The sequence below is a fragment of the Alligator mississippiensis genome, chromosome 2 (genome assembly GCF_030867095.1).
Source record: "Alligator mississippiensis isolate rAllMis1 chromosome 2, rAllMis1, whole genome shotgun sequence".
Lineage (NCBI taxonomy): Eukaryota > Metazoa > Chordata > Crocodylia > Alligatoridae > Alligator > Alligator mississippiensis.
This window is the reverse complement of record NC_081825.1, coordinates 176110624-176138486: the sequence shown is the minus strand read 5'-3', so window position 1 is coordinate 176138486 and position 27863 is coordinate 176110624. Positions and strand designations below refer to the sequence as shown.

At 53.0% G+C, this 27863-nt stretch overlaps 1 protein-coding gene across 4 annotated transcripts; it reads right to left on the bottom strand.

Annotated features, from left to right (window-relative positions):
- Positions 1-492: 492 nt before the first annotated feature.
- On the bottom strand, positions 493-27863 carry LOC102566037 (MLX-interacting protein). Of its 4 annotated transcripts, none has more exons than XM_059722465.1 (17): positions 27503-27863; positions 14100-14206; positions 12662-12744; positions 9778-9867; positions 8208-8249; positions 7857-8019; positions 7459-7554; positions 5310-5347; positions 4561-5026; positions 4006-4037; positions 3589-3685; positions 2910-2986; positions 2545-2661; positions 2260-2411; positions 2008-2134; positions 1553-1682; positions 493-1002 (listed from the first exon to the last, which is right to left on the bottom strand). In XM_059722465.1, exons 1-17 carry the CDS (start codon positions 27805-27807, stop codon positions 881-883), a joined length of 2244 nt encoding a protein of 747 aa, XP_059578448.1. In that variant the 5' UTR covers positions 27808-27863; the 3' UTR covers positions 493-880. The 4 variants fall into 4 exon arrangements, with proteins under 4 accessions (XP_059578448.1, XP_059578449.1, XP_019352318.2 ...); XM_059722466.1 differs by having other exon boundaries at positions 2260-2387; XM_019496773.2 differs by having other exon boundaries at positions 3598-3685.

Genomic DNA, 27863 nt, shown 5'->3' with positions numbered 1-27863 from the left:
CCCACTCCTGCAATCTGGCAGTGGGGAAGGGAGGGGAGGTCCTGGCAGGAAGCAGGCAGCCAACATCCCCAGAGCAATAGTGTCAGGGAAAGGTGGGGAGAGGGCCCTGGGGACATTAAGGGAAATGCAACAAGCAACAGCTTCCTGGCAACAGGATGGGCTGTCCCTGTCAGGCTGCAGTATCCCAGGCAGGGAGTACCCCCAGTCGGGGTCCCCTTTCCAAGGCTGCAGTGAGGTGGGGTGGAGTGTGCTCCCTCTTTCAGAGGTAACTGCCACTCTTGGCTAAGGGCCCAGATGCTGAAGGAGGGAGCAGGGTCACCCATGGCTGAGGAAAAACTCGGCAAAAATAAGAGCCCAAGTGCTGGGCACTGCCTTGGGCCTCAGCCTGTGGGAAAAGTAGTGCAGCGCCCTACAGCAGGCAAGCAGGGCAGCGAGTGCACATCCATCTTCCCCAGTCTGCTCCTCCACCCAACAAGAAGACTGAGTACCCGCTGGAGTCCAGGCCCAGGGGGGCTTTAATGAAGGTCCCAGTCATTGTTGCCTGGGTGTTTCATGGACAGTGTAAAGGGGACTGTAGTTTCCCCAGATCCCTGTGTTGGGGGAAAGGGGCTATTGATGACCCTGCCTGGATCCCTGAGGCCCTGAGATCCCCCTTCTGTGGAGGCTACAGGGGATCTGAGCCCTGAGCCTGTGTCCTAGATTCCCTTAGCTGCGGATCCATCCATTTGCCACTTCAGGCCTCTACCCTGGCTTCCATTTTGCCCAATGTATCTGATGTCTGTATTGGGGAGAGGAGTCTCTGGGCAGCGTCCCTGGGACACGGCTGAGGCATGGGCTCTTCTCTGTGGACAGGGGTCCTGACAGCAAGAAAGGGGCCAGGTTAGGCATGGCCCTTGCCATGGCTGGGGCAGCTGACAGCTTGCAGGGCCTGCTCAGGGAGCCGGGAGGGCTGCGTCAAGATGGACGTCATCTTGCTGAGCTGCAGGAGGGAGCTGGAGATGGCTGGGAGAGAAAATGGGAGAGGAAGTCAGCTCAGGGTCAGCCCAGATCCCACCTGCCCAGATCCTTCCCATCAGGCCAGGGCCCTGAGGAGGGGCTGATACAGTGAGTGCGGAAGGGAGACAGCCCCTCTGATGGCCCAGCCTACTGATCAGGGCAGCATCCCTGGGCAGCTGGCAGTCCTGGGGCCATTTAGGACTTCAAGCTTAGCTCTTCATACCTAGTAGTCAGAGCAACAGCACCCTGGATCCTATCCCAGTTCAGGGAGGAAGAAGAGTGTAGTGGTTAGAGCAGAGGGACTAGGCCTCCCTACTTCCATCTCAGCTCTGCCACAGATCCACCATGTTGTATTGAACCCTAACCTCCCCCTGCTCTGGTTTGCCCCATGAATGGGGGAGCTGAGGACACCCATGTTCAGGTGTGGAAGGAGGGTGTCTTGGAGCTGCTGATGGAAGGCTGGGAAGGAAGTGCCCTGCGAAGCAAGTGGGGTTGCAGAGGCAGAAAAGCCCCTTTTTAGAGCACCAGACACAGGGTCAAAAGGGGCAGTACATACCAGGACGCAGCATGGGCAGGGCACAGTGCTGCTCCAGCCAGCCCAGCACTGACTGGTAGAACTCCTCAGTGCTGCTGGTGCTCACCGCCTTGCTGTAACTCTCAAAAAGCGGCCTGATGATCACGCTGAACTTCAGCCACGCGGGTTAAGGAGATACACCTTCTGCATGCTCCAAAAGCCCTAGGGGGACCTCCTAGCAGCTGGCTCTGCCCCCTGTACCCCCACTGCTGCATGGAGCTCCTGCCCCCACTGAGGGGCAGTCTCTGCCCCATGGCCCCCTCTATCCCACCCCAGTGCCAGTGTTTGTCCCCTCCCCCAGACCCATGTTTGGCCTTGAAAGGCATCAACACTGGCCCTTCCACCTGCAGAGCATTCACTCCTACCCAATCTGCCCCTCTTGGCCCAGAGCTCAAGGCCCGTGCCCCTGCCCTGGGCTCAAACTGGGTGGTGGATACGAGCCAGAAGCGCCAATCCTGCAGGGTACGCCGGCGCACATAGTCATCGTAGAGCTCCACAGCACGGTCTGAACTTGGGGGTGCCACCACTGGGGCCCCACTGGGGGGCAGCTGCCGCTGGTACTCTCTAGGGCAGAGCCATGAGGCGGGCAAAGCCCACAGAGGTGCAGCCCCACCCCCCATCTACACTTAGCTGGCAGCACTCAGCTCCTCCAGCTTGCCCCGTAGGCCCTGCCCCCTGCCTGTACTCACCCAATGGCAGCGCTCAGCTCCTCAATCTCGCCCCGCAGGCGCTGGGCTGTCTCCTGGACCTGTTGACGCTCCTGCTGCAGCCGCCCCACATAGGCCGCACTCCTCTGCAACAGCATGGCCTTGCTGAGCTGGGGGAGCACACAGTGTGAGACCTGCGCAGACCATGGGGACAGATGGACAGGACAGAGGGGACAGGCCAGGGTGAAGCAAGGACAGGGTGTAGAAACAGATGGATAGGGTCAGTTGGACATCACATGAGAGCACATACTAGGGCAAGGCAGGTACCTTGAAGCTGGGCTGGGCAGAGCCTTGAAGCACCAGACTGGCAAGGGCGTCAAAGCTGGAGCTGATGTTCATGCGCCGGGTGTGGTCAGACGATGTCAGGGTGGGTCTTTGGCTGCCCTGTGGGGACCAGTAAGAACGCAAGGTCTCAGCCCCTTCCCCAGGCACCAGGGCTTCCCGCAAGTGCAAGGGAAACTAGGAGCTAATGTGAGACTCAACAAAGCCCCCTGCAGCCTAGCACCCCCCTGTCACTCCAGACCCCGGCTTGACCCTCCGTGCACAACAGCGCCCCTAATGTTGCAGTTGGGTCAACACTGACTGGAAGAGGAAAGCGCCTGCCTCTGGGGCAGAGGTGAGGGCCTACATACCTTGGTGCCAGGGAGACTGCAGGTCTGGCGGGGGGAGCAGGACCTTCTGCGCTCAGCTCCATCCTCAGCCTTTGGATCTGGGAATTTGCAAAGGGAAAATCTTGGGAGCAAAAAGACTTCTGTGTCGCTCTCAATGGCCAGGCTCCAGAGCGGAGGGGCACAGCAGGTGAGCCTCCCAGCCCAGCCTCTCCAGGCGGACAGGCCAGTGAGGGAAGCACCTCAGATGAGCCCTGCCAGCCAGAGCTGGCCCCATTTCCCCAGTGCTGACAGTGTCTGTTTGGGAGGGTCAGAGGGGCCAGGAACTGCATCCAGCTCCCTTAGACCCAGCCCTGCTGGGGCGCAATCAGGGCAGGCTGGGCCCCACATAAGCAAGAGCTGTGGTGTGAGCAACAGCTGGCACTCTGGGGAGGGTGGCTTCCTGCTTATAGGCCAGGACTTTCTCCCCAAGCCAAATGTCTCCAGATGCCCCTCATTCCCTTCCCTCCAGCTGCTTAGGAGACACCCCAGTCCCCAGCTAAAGCCAGCACCACCCCCCTGCCTCCCCAAGAGCCCCCTCCCCTTCTGGTACCCCAAGCCCAAATCCCTTACCTCATGCCACCCTCATGTTAACAGCTCTCCCCACCACTACCCTACACTATCATGATCCCAAACGAGGAGGGGCCTGCAGGTTGGCACCCACCCATCATACCGGTGCCAGAGGGGGCAGTGCTGGAGTGAGGGTGGGAGGATTTCTCCGTCAGCAGAATGCCTGCAGGGCCCTCCGGGATGCCGGAGATCTGGAGGGGAGAGACATGGAGGGAGTCAGCAGGGGAGGATAGAAATCTGCCTCCAACTAGAAGCACAGGGGGGGCAGAAGAGGGCACCCCAACCAAGCAGGCAGCCTGGGAAATTCCAAGGTGATTGGGCTCATATACCTCCCTTCCAGGGGCCTGCTGTGACACTAGGGAGGGGGTGGAGCTTGCACTGTCCAGCCCTGCCCTCCCTAGCAGGGGCACTGTGACATCAGAGTTGGGGAGGAGCCCAGTTCTCCCCTCCCCCAGCCTCTCTGCCTGCCCCACCTGAGGGGAGGCGGGGAGGCATATACAAGGGTTCTTACCTGGGGAGAATTTCTGGCTGGAGATGCAGGGCCTGGGTAAGAGGCATAAGCAGTTAGACACCAGTGTAACCCTGCCCAGAAGACATGGTCCAGAGCTCTTCACTGCGGAAACCAACAGGTGCAGCAACTGACCAGCCTTGGGTGCTGGGCCTGGGCAAGTCTGAGGGGTGGGAGCTGCCCTGTGTATCCCCTAGCCCCTCCTCTCACTGCACCCTAGACCTGCCATGCCCACCCCATCCCCAACAGCAGCAGCCCCTGTGCCCCATCCCACAGCCAGCGAGCCCATCAACCCCCAAACCCCATGTCCCCCCCAGTCCATGCCCACCTCCTATTCTCCTCCCCAGCCAGCAACCCACAGGCCTGCCCATCTCTCCATATCCCAAGAACCCACCCCGCTACACACCCTTTCCTTCCTGCCCCTCCTGGTACAGTGATGCCCCTCGCTTCCTCCTGCTTCCTTTGCCCTGACATCCAGCACCCAGGCCCTGCCTCCCCCATCCCTGCCCCCGCCCCTCACCAATTCCAGGCAGCCTGGGCAGGCTAGAGAATGCCTACCTTGTCTGAGCAGTTGGGTGAGAAAGGAGCTGGAGGGTGCTGGAGGGCAGCTGGAGGTAGGTGCAGGGGCGATGCGCTGCAGCTGCCGGCGTCGCCCTCCCTTTGGCAGGGGGCTAGACATGGGCACAGCAAAGGTGCCCCCCAGGGTTTCCGCACCAGGGGTGGAAGCAGCTTTCTCAGCAGTCGTGTGGGTGATGACAGAGAAGACGAGGGCAGGGTGGGTCTGTAGGTGCAGGGCGGGGGGAGCAGGTGGAGGTGGACTGACCCGCACTGGGGAGGTGGGGAAGAGGGGCAGGAAGATCTGCTGCCCATTGATGGGAAGAGGAGGCTCCAGCTCCAGGGGAAAGGTGACAGAGTCCTCAGCCAGGCGCATCTCCTTGGGACTGGTGGTACTGGGGGTCCCATCTGTGTCACAGGTGCTCGAGATGGATACCAGGGGGGAAACATCTGGCAGTGGTGTGGGGGCCTGGGAGAGGGAGAGAGAAACGAAAGTCAGCTCCAGGGCCTCCACCAGGCAGGGATGCACATGATAAACACAGCTGGAATGTGGGGAAGGGGGTGGAGTCTGCATTGCCCAGCCCTCCCCTCCCCACAGTGGATGCTGTGACATCAAGGGAGAGGGCAGAGCCTGCACCGCCCAGCCAGCCTCTCTAGCAGGTGGGGAGAGGCACAGTACACAGGGAGGTAGTGGCTGATCTCTGCAGGGAGGGACCTGAGCAGTTCTGAGCAGTCAGGTGCCTGCTACTCACCTGGAGGGCAGCTTGGGGGCGACAGGCAGCCAAAAAATCTGTGAAAGGGAGGAAAAAAAGAGTTAATGGTGTTGGAAAAAAGGAGGGAGAGGGGGAAGGGGGAAGAATGAAAGAAAGAGAGAATGAATGCAAAAGGCCCAGGTAAATGTGAGCAGAGAAACCATATCACAACTTCACAGAGAATCAGGTGGAAGCAGCCTAGGGCTAGGCCAGCCCGGGGGCTGTGGGCCAGGATGGAGGGGCGTGGCAGAGCTGAGGGGGGGTGGGGGGAGGGAGCCTAGGGCTGGCCTGGGCCAGCAGGGGGCCACAGGTAAGAGCCTCAGCAAAGCTGAGTGGGAGCCCAGGCTGGAAGAGCAGGAGGCTGGAGAGGACTGGGAGGCTTCAGCAGGGCTAGGAGGGAGAGACCAGGGCTGGAGGAGAGAATAAGGGGCTGAGGGCCAGGATTAGAAAACTGCAGCTGATGCACCCTGGGGCACACAGGCCCACTGGGCTCTATGGGGCTGTCAAAGGGTAATCTGGCTGAGTCAGAGTTGTCGGGGGAGTACTAGGGGAGATCCTTGAACACAGGGACAAGCCCCTAATGATGACGAAATAGTGACCCAGATACCACCTGCAGCTAGCCTCATCTGGGAAATGGCTTGGAGAGGTTACATATCCCAGCGTACACTGTTCGGATGTACACCAAAACATCTCTGCTAGCAATGGAGCGGTGTATGCTGGAACAGGTGCCCCATCATAAGGCAGCTGGGATGTTGGTATGGCCACTGGCAGGGATGGGTGCTTCTTGGGTGCTGCCCCTGGCGTGGTGTTGGTCACACAGATGCCAGAGGACCACTCTATACCTTTCCTGGCAGCAGAGACAGGAGCAACAGACAGGAGGAGTTTCAGGGAGTCAGAAGAGGAGGTAGAGGCGACAGAAGAGACACTGCTGAGCCGCAGGCTAGGACAGGTGGCCCCTGGGGGAGAGCTGGCCAAGCTGCCTGGGTCCCGGCAGGGAAAGAAAAAGACACGCATTCAGAAACGGCAGCCTTGCAGTGTTCCCAGTGCCTGCCTGCAGCCTGGCAAAGTAGCACTTGCACAGGGTGTCCATGTTGCAAAGGCAGCTCTGGCCTGAGGTGCTTTCACAATCTCCCTGCCTTCTCCCTTGAATAAGCCCACCAGACAATGTCTGCATGAAGACCTAAACCCCATACCCTGCTCCTCAGAGCCGCTAGATTCCCCCAACCTGAGCAGCGCCCCAAGAGAAAAGGCCTGTGTCCTATACCCTGCTACACTGTACCAGTCAAACCCCTTGCCCTGCAGCTGGATTAGACCCAGTGGCTTTTCAAAGGGAATGGCCCTATAACCCATTCTTTGTTCCCCTGAGCCAGGCAGGCACCCGCCAGCACCTCCTAAATGGGAAGGCCCAATTCTAGGACAGCTGTCTTGGGGCACAACTAGCACTGATCATTTCATTCCCTTTTCCATGCAGTGAGTGGCATTTACCCCTCCTAAGCAGGTCATAACTCCCAGCCTGCCCCAGTGGCAAGATGCAGGCAAGATGCAATGCGTGGGATAGGCTGAGCTGTTCTTTTTGCAGCTCTGCTCCAATGCGAACACCAGTGGGTGAGAGGGCTGGAGAACTACACATGGGTCAGGCAGCAGGGCGGGCATCTGATATGGGGCCAGCTTCGAGGATCCATCTCTGTGACACGTAGAGCTAACCATGGGCTAGTTATATGCCAGGCAGCTGTGACCCCCACCACAGAACATAAGTCAGGTGCACACACGTCCCTGGGGAGGAGGTACCCATGATGCTACAGCCCGCAAGAGACCAAGGACTAGAAGAGCTGGGCCCTTTGACCTCACCTGACACAGCAGGGAGGGGACAGTAGGCTGGATGGATCAGAGCCAGGGGGTAGCAGAGTTTGATGTGGCCTGTCCAAGGGAGATCAAGGTTGGCAGGGCCGGCTGGTCCTGATGCAGCTCAGCGTGGCAGAGGGACAGGTGCCAAGCCAGCTGGCATACAGTTGACCCCTACCAGGCACTGGGGTCTGACACATTGAGGGCTCTGTACACCCTGTTTCTGGCATGCAGCCCTTCTGTATGTGTGCCAAGAATGCCCGTCTCATCCAAGTACTACCCAAGCGTGACAGCCAGCATGACTCACCATGAATGTGATCCAAGGTGTCCATGAAATCCTCCCCAAGGTTGGGGTGCAGCTGGGTCAGTGTGGGCTGGATCATGTCTGCATTCCCTTGGTGAGCTGTGGGGAAGAAGCCGAAAGAGCAGGGAATGGTCAGACACACCTCTAGCCATTCGCACCCACCCTGCCAGGGACTGGTGGGGGAACTGGGGTCCCTCTAACACACAGACAGGGGGCAGGGATCCAGGCAGAGGGCTCCCTGAGGGATATGGGGGGTGGAATTCAGCATCGGGGAGCCCCACCAGGGACTGGAGATACAAGTCCAACAAGGGAACCCCCGCAGGCAAAGGGGATGGGGCTGAGACCCCTGGGGAACTCCAAGGATGCCGATAGGCCAGTGCTGAGGCTGTGGGGAGACTCACCAAGCCCACGAGGGTTGGGCCCACCGTAGGGGTTGCGAGTGTAGAAGATGGTATCGGCTAAGTTAGAGATATGGATGTCCAGATCATGCAAGGGGTCCAGCTCCATGGGGAAGTCATCCTCAGCCTCAATGCCCAGCTCCTTTTGGAAGGCATCAACTGTGCGCTGCTCAGGGAAGGGTGGACACCGACAGGGGGATTAGCTCAGAGCCAATTAAGAGTAATAGTTCTCAGTGGGGAGGTCAGGGCTATGCTAGTCCCAGTGCCGCCACCCGCCCGCCCCCCCCCAGCAGGGGGCACAGCAGGAGTGGGGCAGAGGCACTGCTGGCTTTAGGTAGGGCATGAGACCTGTACCTGAGTGGGTAAAGACACAGGTTTATCTTTCTTATTCTGGACCTGAAAAATAAAACAAAGAGAAACTTTAGGACATGAAAAGGGTCCTTTGCCAGGAGCTGGGTGTGCTGGCTGCTCTGTCATGGGCTGGCTGCCCATTCACTCCCCATCCCCAGCAGGTTGCAATCACACTGAAGCATCTCTGAGTGTGAGGGCACGTGGGTGAGGGGAAGGAACACAGGGACAATTAGGCATAGGTACGGGGGAATCCCACCCCCAGCTTTGGCATTTTAGCAACTTGTGAGGACTGCAGAGGTGGTGGGTGGGTGGGATGCTGGCAGAAATGAGCCATCCAGCAATGGATGGAGAGATGGATGAGTTTCAAGGAAAGCCCCAGGCCAGGCACCGAGTCACTCTAGATCCAAACACCAGCAGAGGCTGAGCCTTGCCACCAAAGGCCTGCTGCTTGGCAACCCCTTCCCCTTCCCTGGCACAGGGATTTCAAAGCACTTTTCACCCCCTGGGGAGGTTGCTCTAGAGCAAGGGTGGGCAAGACTTAGGCTGCCAAGGGATTCTATCTGGCCTGTGGCAGATCCCTCAGTCCTATCCGACCCAGGTTCAAGAGGCAGCTCAGATCATGGCACGTGCGGCTGGTGCCACTGCTCCAGGCATGCAGTGGGGTGGGGCTTCCCAGCAGCCCCTGTGGTGGCAGCTCACTCTGCCTGGTTGCTGCTGCCAGTGTCTCTGTTGCCACCATCTGACCCAACACCACTGGCCAGGCACCCTGGCCCCTTTCCCCCACACCCACTACTGGGGGCGCCGGATAGAGTGGGCAGATGGGGTCTCCATGGAGGCTGGCTTGGGACCCGTTTGTGCAGGATGCACTTGGCTGGGCAAATGGGATGGGGCTGTGGGCAGGCAGGGAGTGGCACATGTGGGAAGGACAGGGATTGCAGGGTGGTGACAGTACGGGGCCAGAGCCTGGGGCAGAGCTGTGATCCACTCCCCACTCGTGCCTGCATGCAGAACCTGCACCCTTCACAGAGCCATGCAGGGAGAGGATCACAGCTCTGCCTCGGGCCAGAGCTGTCACCACCCCACAATCCCACTCCCAGATGCTACTCCCCTGCTTGCCTGCGGCCCCATCCCATGTACCTGGCTGAGCAAACCCTCCTCACTGGGATCCCAAGCCGTTCTCCTTGGAGACCCCGCCCACCTGCTCTGTCCAGCACGACAATTGGTGCAGAACAGACAGTCCTGGATAGGATCAATTGCCCCTCCAACCCCTGGCCCACAAAAGCCCACCAAAACTCCTTAAGTTGCCCACCAGACCAAATGATTGCCCCCCCAGTCTAGACCCTGTCTGACAGTTGGACAGACTACACATCTCAGGCCCCCACTGCCCTAACCAACCCCAGAGGTGGACCAGGGTGATGTAGCAAATCGGGAAGCTTATTGTGGTGCTGCCTGAGCTGTAGATGCACAGGTAGGGGCCCCCAGTGCTTTGAGTGGGAAAAAAGCATCCCTCAGGGCAGTTGGAGGGAACCAAAGTAATGCTGTGGGGTGGGAAAGGAGTCAGGGAAGGTCTTACCTGCGTGCGGAAGTAGGCCCTCCACTTGTGATACTCCCGAACAACAGCTTCGATGTGCCGCTTCCAGTATTTCCCCTCCATGATCACAGCCTGTAAGGCAAGGATACAGCAAGCAAGAGCTGCTCAGCAAATCCAGGCACTGAGAAGTCTAACATGCCAGCCAAACTACATGGATGGAAAGGCTATCACAATACGCCCTGGGGGCCTTCCCAATGGACTGCAGGCTGCAGACCTGGTACGCGGGCAGTGACTGAATACCCACAACAGCAGGTGCCAGTGGCGGACAGACAGTAACTCTAAATTGTGACACAGAAGTGTTTTCAGCAAGATTAGTGTGTGTAGAAGCAACGGCAGGGCATTAAGCAAGCAGCTGAATACCAGCATGTGTTTAAGCTTGCCTATATAAGATAGGATTTATCTCATTGTAAGAGCATATGTGTGGCAGTTATGTGGGAGACAGACGCAGGAGAATCACAATCGCAGATGATGGCAGCAAAAATCAACAGCAGCTGAAAATGCCTAGGAGGCTAGGCTACAAGTAGAAACTGGATAAAAATAATGATGACCATATCTGGCAGACAGTAGTAGTGTATGGGAACCTTGGCCATGTAAAAAACAAGATAGTAGAGTCTGCATATTTGCAAAACTAAGCAAAACCAGCTGAAACAAGGACACTAGAAACTGGTGTCCATGAACAATAACATGTGAACAGCATGGAAACAAAGGCCTTAGTGGTCTAAAGACAGCAAGATGAGAGTGAAGAAACCAATGGGAAAGCAGAAACTGAGCGCTGGCATTGTGTGAGCAAAAGAACACTGGTATAAAAGGAGACTTCTTAAGCAACTGGGGGCTCCTGCTCAGAAGTTCCCAAACCTGCAGAAGATGGCAATGCTTTTGGCCAGATGCCCATGGAATCTGCAAGACCGCTAGAGCTGGTGGATGGTGAAACTTGCTTAAATGCTTGCTTGCTTTAGTTATCACTGCTATTGTGTAGCAATAAAAGCCTCCTGTTATTGAATGGAAGTGTTGTGACTCATCACTGAAGCGGCTGTACCTGCCCACGTTAAATTTAGGCTAACAGCAGCAGACGGAAATGCTCAATGTGTGCTTAAGAAGCAGCTGTCAATTAGAAAGAGTAAGCAGCCAATCAAAATAAGGATGGTACAACAGGATCCGCAGCTATCACTTACATGTTAACTGCATATAGCAAAACAATGTAAATAAAAGTAGCATGCAGAGGTTAAGCGTGTGTACCTAAAGTGACTTATAAGCAAAGTAGGCACAGGCAGGTTGGGGTGGTGGCCTGAATCCACAATCACTGGACCCAGAGCACTCTTCAGGAAGGGTAATCATTAATCAGCCAGGAGATTGTACTGAACCTCGATTCCATGTGTAGGCCTGCAAATTAAGTCCTGGTCATAAGACAGGCCATGGTCAAACGGCCCTGAGTTTTTGGTATTAGGATGGGCTGCCCTGCATCTCCCTGGCGTTGCCCCTCTTATACAGACGTTACTCCTGGAACAATCCAATTGCAGGTGAGCTCATTGATCTGTTATCTGATAATGCGCGTATGAGCCAATCAAAATGCTGTCATGACATATAGCTTTCAAGTGCTCCCACATTCTACATTTCCATATACCATTAACCTACCTTCTCCACAGCGTTCCCAAGTTATCTTGTCTGGTATCACATCACTTAGGCCCAGGGGAACTGGTTCTCGGCCATTTCACCCTTATGCAAGCTCCATGTAATGTATGTCTGTTGGCTCTATTCCAAGCTGGAATACCTCCCTAAACCCTGCACCCTGCAGGGCCAGGCACTGCTTGCTGCAGCAATCCAACTATTTTCAACCTTCTAGGACCTTGCAAGCATTAACTCTTCCCTAACTAGGCCTAAGCCTCTGGCTTCACCAACACCATGTTGCATGAGAGCCTTCCCTCTCTAAGAGGTTGCTGAGCAGATTTTGTGTGCACCATGCGAGTCCTGGCCTGTGTTGCATCACAGATTTAGTCCAGCTGAATCTCAGAGCAAGGCATGGTTGATGCCCTCCAGAAGGAACTGGGCAGTGAAGCTAAGGATGGCTGCCCCATAAAGCTTGACCCCCTGCATGAGCTGGACATCCTCATCTCTGACCCGGCTGACACAATCTTCTAGTGCTGCAAACCCTACGATGGGTGCAACCTCTGAGGGATTGGTGAGTTTCCCCACAAGAGGATCAAGGCTCCCACAACAACAGCCTATGTCCTTGTCATTCCCCAGGAGGTCTCAGTCCTACCCCCCATGCCCATGGAGGTTTCCCTCTCAGCTTTGCTTTTCCTCTCCCACTGAGGTTCCTCAATGCTGACTTCTCTTGCTCATATCCCTGAGAGTCCTCTGCCTGGATCTCTGCAGCCTGGATCCTTGCAGCCTGTCTCTAGGGGCGTTAGAAGGAGCCTCTAAAGAGAGTTCGTCCAGGAAGGGTGGGAGAAAAAGTAACTACTGGTCCAATGAGGCACTGGGACAATGGTTCGTACAACAGGCCTAGGGTTTTGGTGCATTTCTTTTTATTCTATTAAAAACATTCCCCAGGGATAAGACCTATTTTGTGTGTATGTGTGGTGGGGACCCCAACACCTGTTAGCAGAAAATCCAATAACGTGTCTAACCCCACAGCTTTGAAGTAAAAGTTCCTTCCAGCCCTTAAAAGGGCCCTGTGGGGCTAGGAAACAGAGAGGTGACAGCACAGAGTCAGGATGAGGGCCCCCCAAGGAGGGGAGGGCTGTCAGGGAAGAGAGGGGACAGGGCAGCACCAAAAAACAGCCACTGCTAGTGGTGTCTGACCCATGAAAGCCCCTTGAAGCCTGGGGTGAGGGCCCTGTGCAGCACCCCTTGCCCACGCACTCACCTCTGGCTTGCGGTGGTCATCCCCATCGCTGTACTCCAGTGGTGTCACAAAGTTGCACACCGGGTTCTTCCTCTTCTCCACATCTGCAGAGGTGAGAAACAAGTGAGACTGTCACTTGTGTCTCTTCTGCCTCCCCTCCAGGAGTGCCCCTGTTGGGCACTGGGATCAAGCAGAGCACATGGAGCCTTTCCCTTTTGGGGAATTGTCTTCAAGCCAGTCCCAGTACAGGATTCCAGGGGTGGGAATGGGACTCATGACCTGTTCCCACTAAGGGGTGCTGGCCCACATCTGGCCCCAGGTTGGGGGAACCAGTTGCTTCAGGGGGTGGAGTGAGACACGGGGAGGGCATACACCCACTGGGTTGGGGCGGGGGACTGGATGGGGGTTGGTGAGGTGCAAGGTTGCCAAATGTCCATAAATTTGTGGACAGTCTGTAAAAATTCAGGCTAAAAATGTCTGTCTGTACATAAATTTGAGCTGTTCGTAAAAACAATCCAGCTCCAGCTGCTTGATTGAAGATCCTTCTCTGAAAGAAGCCGGACAGGTGGAGCTTGACTGAAGAATGGACAAAGCACAGCAGTACCACCTGGTGTCTGAGCAGAAGCGTAGCACCCCACAGGAAGCCTATCAGGTCTTATAGACCCCTCCCCTTCTATTCATGTGCAGCTGCTGCTGCTTCCCATCCTGTATTACCGCTGGGTTGCAGGTAAGCTTCTTTGGGGGTCCATGCTGGGAGAGGGGGAGTGGGACTGGGGGTGGGGAGCAAATCGGAGGGAAAGCATGGTACAGGGTGCAGTTAGAGGCATCAGGCTGTGGGGGGCAGCATGGTGTGAAATCACTGCTGCAGTCAAGCAGCTTTGCCAACCCAAGACATTTTTTTACTGAAATTTTTTTTACTGACAACCAAACTTTTTAACTATGCTTGGTGTTAAAGGCTCAAATTTGAACCCAGCCCTTCTAACTGGGACCTGGCAGCAGGGCAGGAGCTGGCAGAAGAGTTGATGGGTGAAAGTTTATCAGTCACAAAGATATATGGGATTCAAGCTCTATCTCAGGCTTGTCCAACATACGGTCCGTGGGCTGCCATGCGGTCCTCCAAGCTGTTTTCTGAGGCCCGAGGTGCAGCGACGGGAAACGAAAGTAAACACTGTTCTTTTGTTTGGGGGGGGGTGATGTGATACTGCTTCCTGTGAGGTCTTTGAATATAGCTCGCCAGCCCACTGGGTGATAAAAAGTTCATGATCCAGCCCCACATTCAAAAAGGTTGGACAGCCCTGCTCTATCTTGTGGAGCAGTTCTTCCTTCTAGGTGTCAGAAGTCCTCCCACGCATTACACTGCCATGGAGATGGAGGTCCATTGGTGGGGTCTCATCCTGCTACTTCCTGTTCTGGAAAGACTCCCAAGACCCTGTACAGGCAGCCCCCCCCCCCAACTCACATTGCAGATACCAGGCCCGCCAGATGGCATTGTTGAGGCGGATCTTGTCACGCTGCAGCAGCTTCAAGCCCTTGAACGTTTTCCATTTGGGGGACACGATCTTCCCACTGTCAAACACCAAACACAACAAAACCCACTCAAGCCATGTGGTTCATGGAGAGGGGGAAGTAGGTAGGCAGGACAGGGAGCCAATGACAATAAGAGAATGGGCATGGATGCTGGACACCTGTCCCTTCCCCTGGGATCCTGTATGGACCAGAGCAGTCTCCTGCATTATTCCGCACCTTGCGCCCTCCTCAAAGATCCTTTCACACCCATATCTGACCAGGCCTCAGACCTGCTCATGTGGCTCTGTCCATGCTCACTGGGGCTTGCCATGAGTAATGTAGGGATTGTATTTGGCCCATTACACCACGTCCCTAATATATGATCCCCTACAACAGGCATGGGTTGAACTACTACCCGGCTATTGGGGTCTCTGCTATGATGAGCAAGCTGGGAAGATTTGAGTTCACCTTCTTCTCAGTAAGCACCCTGAGAAGCCAGGTGTGCCCTGTGCCAGCCAACATCCTGCTGGACCAAGAGCTGCCTCTTCATACTTTAGGGTCCTGGGGGCAGGTGGCACATAGTTAAATCTATCCTACATACAACTCCAGAGACATACTGAACGCACACAGGATCAGGAGCAGAGGGCCTGTGAAGCTGGTTGGGGGAATGGAGAGTCAAAGCTCTAAAAGAGCAGTTGGCAAGGTTTTATAGCAACAGGACCAATCGACCCGACTTGGGACCAAGGCAGTCCAGTGCTTTCAACCCAGCCACTGCTGCTGACAGGGCTTTCTGTAGCTATCCAGCCATCATGCAGGTGGCAGGACAAGCAGAGGCCAGGTCAAAAGCTCTGTGGGCTGGATCCAATGGCTCTGCAGACCAGATCCACCTCACAGGCCATATGTTGCTGACCCTTCCCTTAAGAGAAGGCCAGGAGAGCTTTGCTAGTTTTTCTACTGAAATGGAGGCTGAGAGATCTGATTTCTTTATAAACACATTATGGGAGTCAATACCAGGAAGGAGAAAAGCTATTTAAGGCAAAGGATGATAGTGGCAACAAGAGCAAATGAGCCGAAACATTAGAGCAGTCAGGGGCTGGAGCAGCCTCCCACTGGGAGCAGCCGTGCTTTCAAAACGGGAGTTTGATGAGTTTACAAAAGGGATCATGTGAGATGGTGCCTGTGTCAGCAGGGTCTGAGCTCAATAACCCAAGAGGCCCCTTCCTTCCCTGTGTTCCTATGGAGAAGAAGCCTCAATTTATTCCCTATCTACTGCCCACTACAAATGTGTTATGGATCCCCTTTGTTGGGGGTGCTTAATACAGCTGGGCAGAGGTCACCCACGTACATCCAAGTACCCAAATCTCCGGGAATGCAGCAAGTTAGGAAAGGGGCAAGTATCTGCAGCCCAGACACAGCTGGTGCCTTGCAGGGCCCAGCTGCCATGCATAAAAGGAAGAAGATGGTGATGAGCATGGTCACGGTGTTAGCCAGGCTTTGATTAGCCCCAAGTAATCAGAGGGCATGGAGATTTGTTCCTAGCCCTTGGGAGGAAGATCTCACTCCTTGGGTAGAAGATACTTCAGCTTCCAATTTGGCCAGTTCACTATGCAGTGAGTGAAAGTGGATTTCACTCATCCAGAGGCAATTTGGACAGCTGTTTTCAGATCTGGGACTTCGGGGAGAGGGGAGGGTTGGCTGGGAAAGAAGTCAAAGGCTACTTGAAATCTAATCGCATGAGAAAAGAGTTTGGAGTCCCTTCCCGGTATACCACACTAATGCGTGGTTATTACAATGCCTTTCCTTCTCTCTCTGAATACTTTTATCCTACATGGTACTGGGTGAAAGACCCACTGAAATAACAGGGGAAGTGGGGCTGGTTAGAAGCAGCAGAGAGATGCCCTGTGTCTACAAGTCTGGCAGAAACTGGAAGTAGATCTGAGACACTGTCTCTCTAGTTCTGCTGCTCTTAGGCACTGCTTGTTAATATATTTGTTCTTACCAAGTACTTTTCATCAGTAGATAATCAAAAAGTTTTGCAAGGAATGGAACCAGTCCCCCCCACCCCTTTTACAAATGGGGAAACTGAAGCACAGAGCTGCACAGAGGAGAGGAGAGATATATGGCCAGTCACCACATACTTACATCTTAAAAAGACTTTCACCCAACAAGGACACTCCTCCAGAGAGATAGATCGCATGTTTGAAAAAGCCACTCGGATACCACATGAAGAACTGCTGCAGTACAGAAGAAAACCCCCCACAAATCGCACACTGCTGGTTATGACAAATCACCCCTCCCTCGAACCCCTACGGAAAATCCTCAAAAATTGCAACTCATACTAGAAAGAGACCCTATTCTTAAAAAGATCTTTCCAGAGCCACCCATCCTAGCCTTCAAACAAGCACCAAACCTCGCTAACCTCATCACCAGAAGCAAACTTCCTCAAGCCCAGAACACACTAAATGGATCCAGACCATGCCATGACAAGAAATGCAAAACCTGTCAACACACTTCCACCACCCCCACAATTAATACACCCCACAACAGAGCCATCAGCATCCCCGGATCTTACAGCTGCACCTCCAGAAATGTAATATATCTCACTCAATGCACCAAATGCCCTGATGGAAAATACGTAGGAGACCAAACAATACCAAACAACAACTGCGCACCAGAATGAACGCACTCTGGAAATCTATCAAAGACAGGAATACCCAATTACCTGTGGGGGCACACTTCTCACAAGAAAACCACTCTCTCTCCAATCTCTCAGTCCTGATCCTCAAAGGAAACTTACAAAACACTTCCCAGAGACGAGCCTATGAACTCCACTTCATCAGCCTCCTGGACACTAAAAATCATGGACTAAATATAGGCATTGGATTTATGACACATTATAACTTGTCTGACATCTGACTCCCCAGGTATCTCTCCACTACTCATCCCTCTTCTCTCTCTCCCCCACACTCCCCCAGCCTGTCTCTCACCCATTGACTCCTCAATCTACATTTTCACTGACTGCCTATCTTGTATGCATACCAGCCCAGCCTCTGGCTTCTTTACTTTTCATTCCATCCAGGAAGTGCACACACCAACTGCAGAAACTTCCTTAGCCTGACAAAGGGTTTTTGAACCCGAAAGCTTGCTTAATAATTGTTTTCCAACTACTTAAGTTGGTCTAATAAAAGATATCAGATTCACCCAAAGAACCTTGTCTGCCAGTCATCACGTAGGCAAGTGTCAGAGACTGAAACATAACCAATGTCAACTGGCCCCACCTCCCAGTGCCGTGCTGGCACCAGTAGTGTAACAATGGGTGCGTGAGCAAGGCACAGGCCCCAGGTGCTGTCTAGGGCGGGAGGCACAGGAATGGATCTAGGAGGCACTTCCCCATCCTGTTCCCCTCTCCCCACAGCATGCTCCCTGCATCTTCCCTTCTCCGGCTCTGGCTCCAGTAACAGAAACGGCAGAGAAGCAGCAGTGGCACATGATGCAAGAGCAGCAGCCAGAGTTTTGCTGCTGCCGAGGGACATGTCACATTTCAATTTGCCACTGAAAACTGGTAGTTTTTCTGGCCACTCAACAAACTTGTTAACAGTAAAGGAGAAGCTGACACGTCCCAACTGCATCAATGAAACTTCAGCTGCTGTCCCTGCATCATCTGCCTCTGGGTTAGGTTTCTGGGAGTAGAAATGGATGCTGCATTTGCCACTGGACAAGTTGTGCCTGTGTCCTCCCTAGGATTGGCATGTACACACATTGCCTTTTGGGTTTAGTGAGTGGCTGAACGCATTGCTGCTTTTCTGCCATTGATTCATTGATTGAATCCAGGGATAGGTGTTCAGATGCACTTTGTGATGTCCCCAGGTAAACTGTTGGCACTTCTTATTTTGTAAATCTTTTTTGAATTTATCCTGAAACAACAGATGTGGACGTCTGAACAATTTCACTTTGTTCCCAGATAAAATGATTTTTCCCAGGAAAAATGTGACACCTCTTTGTAGCCCAAATGTCACCATAGGGTCATGCAGTTTCCCCTCAGCAGTAAGGCAACATCCCCGCTCTTTTTTTCAGATACCTGAATTCCTTCAGTCAAGGTGAAAAACTAGCTGCTTTTGGATGTTATTTTAGCTCCAAAATAGCACATTCTGGATAGTTAGGGGAAGAGGCAGTAGGAAGGTCTGAGGCCCAAATCTGAGAGATCTCCCACGTAATTCATGTTGGGATTTGAAATTTGGCAATCCAAAACCAACTCAAAGGTTCTCTGTTGTGCTGAGAAGCTCAGCAAATTAACTGGAATGGACAGACATCTAAAAGAAACCCAAATGCTGGTGTTTCAGAATGGGTAAATCCTGGTTGATTTGGGGCAGAACTAAGGCTTTTTGGATGAACATCTGGCTTTGAAGTGATGGGGACTGTTGTAAACTTGACAGATCTGGTAAAAAGCAAGGGCTCCTTCATATTCATACATGAGCCTGCCATCAGGGGTGGTATTTTCGGTCTGAATACTTTGGTCAAGGCATTTATTTTCAAGTAACATCTGTGATCAGCCGAACAGGAAGGAAGAGATGGCTCAGGATGGTTCCCTCTCAGCTCCTACTTAAGATCTGTTAAGGAGCATGTGGAAACTTGTAGCTCTGAAGTCCTTGGACTGATCCCCTCCCACAAAATGGGGTCAAAGTCTACACACACTAGAATGAGTCTCAGGTGGAAGAAAGAAGGCAGATCTTATACGTTCCCCTCCCTAGTGGATTCAGGGGCTGAAGAAATGCGTAGAGTTGGTCTACATGGGAAGCAGAATTTACACTTCAAGTTTCAGGGGTCTGGGTTCAGTTCCCACTGCAGGGATGCTACAGAAGCACTTGAGAGCTCACAATCATGAACACTTTTAACATTGACTGTCTTGTTTCCATAAACCAAAGTTCTTGCTTCTCTTCTGACTTATCTGGCATCTCACCCCACTCCGGAAGTGACAAAACTCTGCCCAGCATGGTGGTATCCTCCCTGCAGGCAACCTCCTACTGCTATCCCACAATACACAGCTTCACCTCTGGATTCGCCTTCCTGGTTTCTTATGTACTCTCCACAACTCCAAGGTCATCTTGCCTGGGTGTCAACCAGACTATACGTAAAATGCTGGTACATGCCTACACACACCCCTTTGTGTTCCCAGCTCAGGGTAAGTCCTCATCTCCTGAGTCCACTATTACAGCCATGATGTCCTTCCACATCATTCTCTCAACGAGTCCTGAACTTCCTTGCCCTCTGGAGAGAGAAACACATCCAGTCCCCTCTTTCCGAAGCAATGAGTGGAATGCAAAGATCCACGAGTGGGTATGGCTTTGAATGCAAGGGACAGCTCAGGGCTGCACCAAAACCAAGCTGCTCCAGGAGAATACCAAAGCAGGATCTCCTGTTACTTAGGAACACAGGACAAGAAGGGAACTCCTAACCGTTGACTCCATTCCCCTGCAAGTGCACCACTTACCCCAGGAATCTCTAAAATCACCACTGCAAACCCTCCCATGTAAGTACAAGGCACAGCACCCAAAACACCAACGTCACCCTGTAACGTGCCAATGTTCTGTCACTATGACAAAGGAGAAGTAGTTGGTTAATAGATGCTCAGAACATCCTCAGAAAAGGACCATGCCCCCTGCTAGAAGACAGACAACTCCTCCTTCTCACAACAACCCCATTGTCAGTGTCAGTTTGGGCAGGCAAAACATTCCTTCCTGACCTCAAAACCTCTCAGTTTTCTGAAGTACCATCAGCAGTTTCAACACCCCACACCCCAGTCAAACACCCATCAGCCAGAACTATGGCCAATGTCCTGATACTTCAGAGGAAAGAAACCTCTACCCTCCTTCCCCACCCAGAAGCTAATAACGTTCGTGAGGAGGGGGAAAAAAAATCCTTTTTTAGCCCCAACTGGCAACCAGCAAAAGCCCTAAATTGTGAGATTACTAGATAATTTTTACATGTGAACCATCACTATACCCCAACTTGGAGACCACAAGCACCGGACTCCTATCACTTATGGTGACTGAGCCAAAACCCTTGTCCTATCACCCCCCGATAAACTTGGTCTTACTCTGAGTACACAGAGTGGATTTTTGCCAGGGAGGCCATCACAGAAGCTGGGTAGATATCAAACAAGATGCCAGCAGAAAGCACCAGTCAATCATGGGGCCCCAAAAGATTCTTCCAGACAGTCAAAATGTTTTCCTCTCACCCAAAACAAGGTGAAAATGCCCTCAAAGTTCAGATCAAGAGTCAAGTTCGCAATACAGCAGAGGGGGCCTCCATCAGTGTAACATGCTGTTTTAAAATCAACTGTGCAAATACTGACTGTATAGAAGGACTTAAAGCCTGTTCCAGGTACTGGTTGGATGCTGCCATGCTGCAGGGTGGGGATGGGAAGGCAATGCTACACAAGAGAATAGGCACATTAGTTCACAGGCAATGCACTTAGCTCTCTGCCTGCTTGGCTTCTATCCACTGCCCCTTGTAGTGCCAGGGCCAGAAAATAAAAGCTCAAAAGGGCTCATTTCCTAGAAAACTTGAATCCCAGAACTATATACCAACCAAGCCAGCCCCACACCTACGTGTGCTGGTGCTCCCTTGCCTCCCTGGCTCTACTGTGCTCGTCCCCAGTGGTTCTGGATGGCAGCAGCAGCAGTTGCTGATTCCAGTCTCTTACCAGGTCTGGCAGCACACTGATGCCATCCATCTTTCCCATCCCCCTTCTCCTATAATTTCTTTCCAGAAACCGTACCTTGCACTAATGTCCTTCTGCACCTCCTCCTCCCATCTTCTCTAAGGCCTGCTCCTTACCCTCTGTACACACCCTCGGCCTTTCATGCAGGCTCCTGGCCTCCTGCGTTCTCATCATGTTTTAACCACGTCAGCCTTCGTCTCCAACTCCCCTGATTTAACATGCATCTCAGACAGCCTTTCCTCACTCAATCTCTCCTCAACTTCCTAGCAACTGCTCTTAAAACATTTGTTTCAGCAGGGTAAAAATAAAAAGCCATGCGCTGAAGGGCAAGTGATTTTACTGGAGCAATAAAAGAGAGAGATCACCACAGGTCCTGTACTTTGGTTCCAAAGCTGCTTGGGGCCTTGACCTTGTATTGATTATCTGTGTTCCAAGCACTAGACCCAGTGGTGACCTCAAGAAGAGAGGGATAATTGGTCACTGGACACCTGGAAAATCTTGTGCTGACCTTGTGACTAGATTTCAATAGAGAACAGAGAGAGACAGAAAGGGGGGGGGGGGGATCTGTGCTGTGGGGCAAGAGTGAGAGGCCATTGGGAGAATACATAGAGCACTTGGCCAGAGAAAGGATGTGGGATGCAGGCAGGAGGAGATTGCCCTGATACACTAAGGTCCATCTCCCCAGCTTAGCCATGACCTGCAGCCTGGAGAGAACACAGTATAGTGGAAGTCCCACCAGCAAGAACACTCTTCTTACACAATTCCACCCCCTGAAACAAGATCACATGATCCGCCTCCCCCACATGTGTGTGAGCCAACCTGCATAAATACACATGCGATCTGCCTTGGTTCCACTGGTTTTATCTTTTGCACTGGTTTGTCCTGTGCCGTTTCCACAAAGCTTTTTGTATTACTGACAATGGCACTTGAAACATTTCACTGAAGTCCAGCTCTCCTGAATAAGATCATTACAGACAGTATAGTCACGACACTCATTTCAACAGTCCTATGATGTTTGTTCCTCTGGACTATGTTCCGCTTGCAAAGTAGCTGCACAAAGCTTGCCGGCCCAGCACGAGGAGCTGGGGCACTCTGAAGAGGTCCCCTCTCTGCTGCTAATAATGTCCCCAAACTCTCTCCACCTCTACCCACTGGGCAGCCTCGCTCTCTTTTGTTGTCACAGATCTCATGCAGAACAAGAAGCAGAGGGTAAAATTTGGGTTTCTGCAAACAACCAGAGGGAACATCATAGTGTTAATACTTGCTGTGGTTTCAGTAGACCGAAATTTCTTGTTTCACTGCCAAAACAGGGCTGAGGTTTTGGAAATCCACTTTCTCCTGCTGAATGCTGAGACCAGGTAGAGCCACAGGGTCCCACCAGTGGCTCCTAAACAATCTGGGTATCCTAACCAGCCAAGGTCATCAACTACCTCCTATGCACTGCCAATTTTTATAACTGAGAAGACACATCCTTTTGAGGGTGGCACATGGCTCTGTGACAATAGCCCTGATTGCTGATCTTTCAACACCAAAACAGTCAGCTACTAACAGGGCTGACAATGACTAAACCCTATGCTGGAGTTGATGTTCAGCTGTTGCAGCTCCTGGGTGAGCTCCATGCAGATCTCATGGAAAGCAGCCCTCCAGTCCATACCCTGAAGTTCTGTGGCTACTCTTGGTCATCCCAGTTAAGCAGCCTGTCTCAGGCACTGCTGTGCTGGTTAGCCAAGTCTGGAAGTGGTGTCCCTTGGGGGAACCCTCTCCAGGAAAATATCCTGCAGTGGGATCTAGCTAATTTCCTTCTCCTGTCTCAGTATCTGCCTGACATCACAGTGGTAGCACAGACATCTGTCTGAGAGCACAGCCAGCTAATCCAAAGCCCCCCACGGCCATGACTGCCAACACACTGGGAGCAGAACATCCATTGGTATAAATGATGGTCCAGATCAAGAGGCTCTGAAATGCACCTTTCATGCTGCCTGACAGTGGTCTGAAAAAACAGGAAAAATGAGAGGGGCAGAATCTCTCAACCAGGTACACACAGAGAGACCAAATGAGAACAGAAATTAAGCTAGCCCCTAGAACTATGACAACTGTGTAATTAAGGCTATGATGCTGTCACAATAATGTTTAGCAGAAGTCACAGACAGGCATAGGGAGAGGGAGCAATATTTAAAGAAACACCTGCACAGTGAACTTCTGACTGTATCATCCTACTGGAAGTATTGGCTCATGGGATCTGCAGTATGGAGAGATTGTGCCTCTCTTCTTTCCTGTTGGTCAGTATCTCTAGAAAACCTACATCTCCCATGACCTTAGGCAGTCTACTTGTTGACCAAATGGCAGAATGCCTCATGAAAAGTCAGAGGTTCTTTACATTCATAGGCTAGGTGACTTCCATGATGGCCATAGCAAAATCCTAGCCATACTATAACTCATGATGGGTATTATTAACCATAACATTCTGGGGGTTTTTTCCCCTTCCATCAACTAGCAGCTCTTTACTTCAGGCTGAAATGCATTTTATTCTGCCAGCTGATATTTGTTTCATGTTCACTTCCCTGGTGTGAGATCCAGAAGAGATGGAGTTTTAGCTTTAAGTCTATTGGGTGTTTTGTTTTATTTTTTGTGGCTGCTCTCACCAAAATTCAAGTTGATTAAAGCAGCAGTTAGGAAAGCCATGCCTTTGGAAACAAAGAGTTGATTAGAATAATCCAATTATTCCTAATGAACTTTCACTGCCTTTGCTTTGAGCTATACCCTGTTCAGGAAGCAGGAGATGATAGATAGAGCTCTTAGTCGTGACACAGTCCATGTAGAGAAGAGGTAAGAAATACCAAGTTTTTGAACTCCATGGTCAACCATGCAAAGTCATACACCTACAAATAGGTATGGTGTACCCTGCTGAGTCTTGAGGGAGAGACTGATGCACACAGATAGGGTGCTTAGACTCCAATAAACCTTAGAAAAATTGCATGCTATAGTGTTGTGTATCCTGACTGCTCTGCTGTTCTTCTGCAGGTCTTCAAGTAGTGGACCTGGGACAAGTGGTCCTAGCAAGCTGCTGGCTGACATTTATGGGGGAGTCCTGGATATATAAAGATACCCTCTTGCAGAGGCCCCTACCTATCAGCTGTAATCTGGGGCCCTAAGAATCCCCCCCTCCCCCCACCCCCGACACACACACTCTTTCCCCAGACCTGCTCCAGTTGCTACCCAGGAAAGGGATGCCTTCCTTAGGCCAGCTCCACACCTTGCTGATTCCTGGAATGCAGAGTCCTGCACATTCATGCAGGGTGATATCCAGTGAGGGGTGGCAGAGAGGTTAATGTATCATCACAGATCAAGAGCCTCGTCAGGACTCACACTAGGGGTTACCCACTTTCAACCCAGCACTAGATGGGGACATGGTCCTTCAGCCTGAAGAATCAAAGGTGGTCAGACAGGACCCTACCACAAGGAATGCTCTTGCATATCATTGGCTATAGAAACTGGAATGCCTTAACTGTGCTAACCTGATGGGTCACCTAGGCACAAACAGAGAACATTTGACCTTCTTTGACCTTGGAGTCATGTGTGACTGGGAGTGCATTAGGAGGCAGAAGAAGATTTGTCCAGAGGCCATGAAACAGATTTATAAAACAAAGGAAATGTCCAGACAAAATTGCTGTTAAGAACAAGAATCCATAGTAGTAATTGATGGATAAGAACCACGTTATAACGGACACAGCAGTTAAAAATCCATAGAAGATATACAAAACCAGGCTTCAGAAATCTAGTACATTTGATTTTAAAGAAAGAAAAGCCTTTGGGAGAATGGAAATTAATTGTAAGGTGATGATGCCCAGAGCCAGGAGCCCAGACGCAATTGTGTCCACCCTTCTCTCAGCTGTGCCTGTGAATGCTGACTTGAGTTGTACTGCAGTTGTGCAATTTCCTACCAAGGCCTCCAAAGAGGACACACTTCACCAATGACTGCTAATCACAGAGCGAAGGCTGCCATTCTTCAGTACTGTGCCATCTGCTACCAATTATACTAGTCTCCAGAAACAGAGAACTAATGTATCTGGGATATATAAACCACATAGGCCCAGAGCATAAAATTACAGCACTTACATAAGGAGAGCAAAGGTCAGAGCAGTGAGGAAGTGTAACACTTACAATCCGTTTCCTCTATCTGTGCCTCACGTTTTCTCTGGAGGGCATTTTGAAAGGGGCCACCTGCAAGCCAGACCCCACAGTGCTAGGACCACTGAGTTCTTGCTCTTGGTCTCCTCCTCCCACCACACACTGTGCATGCCCCATGGGCAGGATTCACACCCTCTGTTCTACCCCCCACCCAACACGATCTATGTCCTGAGGATCCAGTGCCAGACCTCATACGCTCAGCCCACCCCCGCTTTCCAGCAGGCCCATTTGTTTGTTACACATTGGCTAGGTGGGCCTAAGGCCACCAGGCCTATTTGTTGCATACAGGCCTATTTGCTACTTTCAAGGAATTGGGGGTCTAGACGCACAAAGAAAAACTGGAAGTCTTCCTTTAAAAGGGAGCCCACTGAGAAAGTAACAACTAATTTCTTGGAACAAATAAAAAAGAAAAAAAGGGAATGAAGTGAGGTCACAGGTTCAAAATAAAGAGATCTGGAAGGGGACACCATGCAGAGCACACTGGCCAGCGCCCACTGCCCCCTGAATGAGTGGAGGGAGCCTGTGAACCATGACCAGTGAAATTCCACCCGAAGACAAAAGTGGAAGAGTGACAGGAAGACAGTCCCCCACTTGCCCCATTCTCCCCAGCCAGAACTTCCTTCCTGGTCTGGTAGTTGGCCAGCTTGGCCAGAGGTTGACCAGGAGGTCCCAGGGCTTGGTGGGGCCAAGGACAGGGAGTGAATAACAAAAATGGTGGAGGGAGAAGTGCAGCCAAAACCTCAGCAGGAGGTTCTGGAGGAGTCGAAAGAAGAGCTGCAACCCATTGCACTCAAGGTAGGCATGTGCCAGGATCTCCCTGTTGGAAAAAGGGGCAAGTATCAGGGGTGTCTGTAAAACATACCAGATACATGCCCATTGCGACAGTTCCATTGAGGAGGAGCTGCCAGCTAAGATCCCTGGTAGCAGTGCTATGGTGGGAGTCAGGAACCTCCCAGGAAGGAATTTGCTACTCAGATGTGGAGGAGTGAAATATTCCCTTCCACCTGAGGGTTAAGGTGATTCTCCACACTTTAGGAAAGGGGGACAGGGTACAAGACTAAAGATATCTTGGGGAGGGAAACTACACTGGGTAAATCAAGGTTGAGGAGACTGCTGGACGATGAGGGAGTGCTGAAGGATAAAGGGGCGGAGGAGCCCTCTGAGGTCCCCAGTGGCTCACGGGATCCTGAAAATGGATGGGAGCTGAGGCCTGCCAGGCCTGCGTGTTATGCCATAGTTCAACGGGCTTAGCCCCACCAAGAGAGCTTTCAGCTTCCCTTAAGTAGGGACTTAAGCCCACTAGGGAACTATATGCCTCTGCTGTCACTGCACATGCAGCCACAGACTTCCTGGGACAACAGGAACAAGACAGCAGAGGCAGGAGTTAAGGTCACCAGTTAAGGACAACATCTCCCACTCCTTCCCGGATCCCATGAGCCACCAGGGACCTCAGCTGGCAGCTCCTCCTTTGGGGCCATCACCAGGGTGTGTATCTGGAGTGCTTTACTGCAGCAACCTGCCCTGTCTACCAACAAAACAGGGGGAGACCCTGGCACACACCTACCTCGAATGTGCCAGGCTGCAGCCCCTCCTCAGCCTCCTCTGGACCCTCCTGCCGAGGCTCTGGATGTCCTGCTTTTATTTATGCATATGTCCTGAGCAGCAGCCTTTTATTTATGCATATGTCTGTAGCCCCTCCAAGCCCTGGGACCTCCTGGTCAACCTCCTCCTGGGCCTGGCTATATACCTGACCAGGAAGGAGGCTCTGGCTGGGAGGGTCCCCGGGGACTATGAGGCCTTTTTCTTTCCCGTTTGTTCCCGTCTCTAGGCAGAGTATGACTGGGCAGCATCTGCTGGTCCCTTGGATTTGTTTGAGGGCCAGCGGGTGCTGTCCAGCATGCCCTGCACAGTGACTCCCCTTGGCTCTCTAGCTACGAACCTTTGACCAGCACTCCTGTCCCTGTGTTCATTATTTTCTGTCCCCAACAATCTCGTCTCATTTTCTGTAGCCTCCACACCTGAGGGAGGCTATCAGATGACCTGGTGGGCCCAGACCCACGTCCCTCAAGGTAACAAATAGGCCTGGCTCTGGCCAAGCATGAGACCAGGACGGAGGCTCTGGCCAAGGAGACCTGGAGGAGCGTGGAGCTGCCTTCCTCTCGCTCCTTCACTCACATCCTCGGGCAGCTTCACGGGTCGGTGCCTGCAGGCTCCCCAGGGTCCTTCTGGGGCACGGGCGCCGGCTGCATGCTCTGCACGGCATCTCCCCCCGGCTGCCTTGTTACTCACCCACCACCTCACTCCCTTCCCTACTTTCTTTTGTATTGTCCCACAGAGGCTGCAGCCGCCTCCCTGCCCAGGGGCAGCAGGTAGTTTCTTTGGTGGCCCTGGCCAGGCCTGCTCCTTGCTGGCCGGCTGGACCATGCTGCTCGCACCCGCGCCGTCACCTGTAGGCCAGCGTCATGCACTCGAAGAGCCGCGTGAGGGAGGCGTCGATGCTGAGGGCGCCAGTGCTGCACGGCCCGTAGCGGTAGGTCTGGCACGTGCCCTCGGTCACTGTCAGGAAGTCGTAAGCGGTGGCCCGGGCGTGGCCCCGCGGCTCCTCGGGCCCGGGCGCGACTGCGGCCCGCGGGCCGCGCCCCGGGCCCGCCTGGCCTGCCCCGTCCGGGCTCGGGCCCGGCTCGGCCTCGGCGTCCGCATGCGGCTCCGACACCATGAAGTGGCCGCTGTGGATGATCTGCGGCCGCGACATCCCCCCGCGGGGCACGCCTAGCGCCCCCCTGGTAACCGCCCCGTACCCATGGCAAC

What these genes read in the sequence shown, in the direction of transcription:
- LOC102566037 (XM_059722465.1), bottom strand. Translation starts at nt 27,807, where the DNA reads ATGTCGCGGCCGCAGATCATCCACAGCGGCCACTTCATGGTGTCGGAG. An exon ending in GCCCAACCCTCGTGGGCTTG is followed by an intron (nt 7,555 to 7,856) that starts GTGAGTCTCCCC and finishes TCTTCCCCACAG; the next exon opens with CTCACCAAGGGAATGCAGAC. An exon ending in CACCCAACTGCTCAGACAAG is followed by an intron (nt 4,038 to 4,560) that starts GTAGGCATTCTC and finishes CCTCTTACCCAG; the next exon opens with GCCCTGCATCTCCAGCCAGA.